Below are 3,466 nucleotides of genomic sequence, written 5' to 3'. Positions count from 1 at the left end.
CTGCAAAACTTCTCATCATGCCATGTCCTTGAGCTTCTCGCAAAAGCTGAGATGCTCGACTCTCGGCTGCTGCCCCGCCCCGGCCCCTGTCTGTAGAAAACCAACCTTTCCCATCCCGACCGGATGAGGAAGGACCCTGTTCCCATTTCCAGCCCACTAGAACGACGAGCGAACGTGATGCGGTCATGGATCATGGGCATCCGTGCGCTTCCCCCCCTTGGGCATCCCATCACTCATGCGGGCCTTTGCCCCGTGGCAGGCTAGGCCGAAGAGATGCGATGCGGCGGGCGATGAAAAGTTGAGAGCGCTGCACGTAGCGTGCCAGCCCAGCAAGTGGAGACCGTCCTGAAGGCGAAGCTCTCCCACTCGACCAGTGTGAGAGCTTCTCCGAGACCAAACCCGCGACACCAGAAACGGCCGGCGCTGCCAACCGGGTTACATCAGGAAGAGGGACCTGACGGCCACTCAAGACATGGTTTCAAACCTCTGTCCATGGCCCGTGGCGTCCGAGCTTTCGAACCACAGCACTCACACAAGTTCCCTCCAGGGACCTGGGTGTTTGTCGTTGCAGGGGAGGCTGACGGCCGACCTCTTGTGAAGATCCACCGTCCACGGTATGGATCTGCTGCTGCCGCTGCCAAAACAAACCATCAATAGAAGCTTGTGGTTTGTGCTCTGCTTGAATCAATGACACGGCATGCAACCATTTGCCGTGCAACGGTTGGGGGCATGTCATCTCCCTTTGTTATTTCTCCGACTCGCGTGCCATCCCGGTAATCCGCAATAATAGCATCAGTCCGTTGTCCGTAGTCCGTCTAGAAGCACTGCGGTATTCGTACAGTCTATTTTGCCCCTGAGGCTGAGAGAGAGAGAGAGAGAGAGAGAGATCCCCATCGGCAGGAATTCCGACACACTTCAGTTGCATCCCGGAGGCAGCCGACGTGCCGCGAACCTTGGGAGGGCCGTCCGGTCGGATCTTGGAGCCAAGGTTTGAGGTTATTGCTCTTTGTCATAGCCATTCCGTCCGAAGGTTATTTCGAAATGCTTCCACGATGTGGTCCGCTAACCTGGAGCTTTCACCTCGGTGCATCATTAGCGTAGCTCTGCCCTGTCCGCGGTTGCATATCGCGCAGCGAGTCAGAGCTGGTTGGATGGTGGAGAAGGCTAATTCAAAGACACAAAACGTTAAATTCCATCACCCCGGCAAAACAAGATGCAATGCTTTCGCCTTTCGTCTCAAATAGACAGCAATTTGTTGGGGGATCTCTGTCTCTCCCGGATTACCTTGTTGCATTTCCTCCGAAGGGCTTTGGAACCCATCCCCCCGTTTTCCCTCCTCACTCTGCCGTGTGTCTGGGTTCAGCAACGGGTCGCTGCTTTTCCAAGGGTCTCTTGGCTTGTCGGTGTTGTTTGAACGTGCCTCCTAGCATTCTGCAAGGGGCTGGGAGATCGGAGTTGCAGGGCTCCTTTCTGATTCTGGTTGGCTGAAACAACAGTTTCTCGTGTCCATTTTTGGCCTCTCTGCCGGGGGCATCAGCCATACCCATGTGCTTCTTTTCCAGCCCTGGGGGAGTAACTGACGCGAGCGGGAGCCCATCTGAGCCAGCCTTCCCGAACCGTCGACAGATTGTCATCTCAGATGTCCGTCACAAACCACGAGGTAACCGGTGCTACGGAGCTAGCGCGGGCGCGACAAATCAACGTCGTCCCGCCGGCGGACTGACGGTTGAGCGGCGGTGGCTGTACTGACGTCCAGCGCGCGTAAGGGCCGCCTGTTTCTGGCCCGCGTGAGGTCTCTCTCTTTGTGCCTGACCGCCCTCACATGCCCCTGGCCGACCCTGTTCAATTTGTCAGGGATGGCCTTTCATGGCGCCAGGCGTCATGGACAGCGCACCAAGAAATGTTTGACATGGAGTCCAGTCAATTTCCTGCGCAGCGGTGTGAAGAGACGATAATATTCCGACGATGTATCGCGAGTGGGTGCGCCTTATTGCGCTGGGGAGCGGGCCCAGGTGGCGAGTGGGATATTGGAAACAGAGCGTATCTCGCTGCAGATCTTGAGCAGAATCGAGTCAAGGCGAGAGCCCTACGTGTTGATCACGAGTGGAATCGAGTCAAGTTTAGAAGCCTTGCGTGTTGATCGCAAGGAGAATGGAGTCGAAACCACAGCCCTATCTGATGAATCCGAGAAGGGGTCGAGTCAAGCGGAGAGCCTCATCTGTCGACATGCTCGGTCTCCTTTTTTTGTCCTCATCATACCTTGCGGCAAATTGTACCTCGGCCTCATCTGTTGATACGAAGCTCGAGCAGGTCGAGTCGAGCCTTGTCGTTGATCCGCAATGCAGGAACGAATACACCCGTCAGGAACGAGAGCACACCGTTGCAGGTACGAATACCGCACGTCTCAGGAACGAGTACGGACGCATCGTTGTCGTCGCATGAACATGCAGAGGTCGGCGGTACAGAGCTGAGGTGTGCATTGTTCTGACATCAACCACTCGGCCCGTCTGCGTCAGTCGGTCCAAACGGGGCTGTGAGCAGCACGGCGTCACGATACTTTTCCCCTCCTCGCCCGACGACTCAATGGAAGTCGCTGTGTGTCTCAGTCCATTGGCCGGCGAATGACGGCATGCGGCCTGAGGCTCTCTGAGATGAGTGCCTCAACCATTATCCATGCGAGGTCATCACCGCCAGGCCGGATAGGGCAAGGCGGGTTTCTATTCTTAAATAACCTTCTTTGCCTGTTGTCTGCGAAAACTCGGTCAATCACACCGCGGACTTTTGTCTTGTCTCCTCGGTCGCCGGGACAAGTCGTCGACGGCTCTCAGGGTCCAATCTCATTTGGATAACGGCATATGGTAAGCTGGGGCCACGAAACTTTTTTGTTTCCCTCGCTCTCGGTACAGAGCGTGCGGCGCAGACGGTCGCCCGTGGCTGAGGGAACGCAACGTTCCATAGTCTATCTCGCTGATGGGCCAGCATAGTTACCATTTGGGTTGTTATGCGAGACGGCTCGCTTGCTGCCTACGCCGTCGCTCACTCCGTCTTGACCGATCGACGGTAGCCGGTGCTTTGATTTGGGCGCGAGAGAGCTGCCCACACTTAGGACGTGTCAAAGTCTCAACTAAAGGGCGACGGATTCAAATCGAAATCGGGCCTGCAGATAGCTGATCTGACATGTCTCCACCTCGGCCGTCACGGCGAACTGGTAGAAATTTCTCAGCGCGGGCTGGTCGCTGTGTGCGATGCTGAAGGCGCGACGGCCATTGGCTGCGCTGGCGACTGGGCAAAAGGGAAACCCTGTGCGCATCATTGACCCGCATATGTGCGTTGAACGTTGTGCGAGGGAGCCGCCGCGGCCGAACGCGGTGAAGAGGGCATGGGGGTTCCCAGGTGAGAGAGATCTGCCCGACAATCCATACGCGCGCGGCGCCGTGTCTGTTGCCGTCACCGTAGCCGTCGCCAT

The 3,466-nt window shown here is 56.8% G+C and overlaps 1 protein-coding gene across 1 annotated transcript; it reads right to left on the bottom strand.

Moving 5' to 3' along the window:
* Positions 1–3,124: 3,124 nt before the first annotated feature.
* GCG54_00012994 (uncharacterized protein) lies at positions 3,125–3,466 on the bottom strand (the record flags this gene model as incomplete). Its single annotated transcript, XM_045412857.1, has 1 exon — positions 3,125–3,466. One exon carries the CDS (start codon positions 3,464–3,466, stop codon positions 3,125–3,127), a length of 342 nt encoding a protein of 113 aa, XP_045267515.1.

The sequence above is a fragment of the Colletotrichum gloeosporioides genome, assembly GCF_011800055.1.
Source record: "Colletotrichum gloeosporioides strain Lc1 chromosome Unknown consensus_21, whole genome shotgun sequence".
NCBI classification, from domain to species: domain Eukaryota; kingdom Fungi; phylum Ascomycota; class Sordariomycetes; order Glomerellales; family Glomerellaceae; genus Colletotrichum; species Colletotrichum gloeosporioides.
Note: the sequence above shows the minus strand (reverse complement) of the source record. Positions and strands in the feature narration are given on the sequence as shown.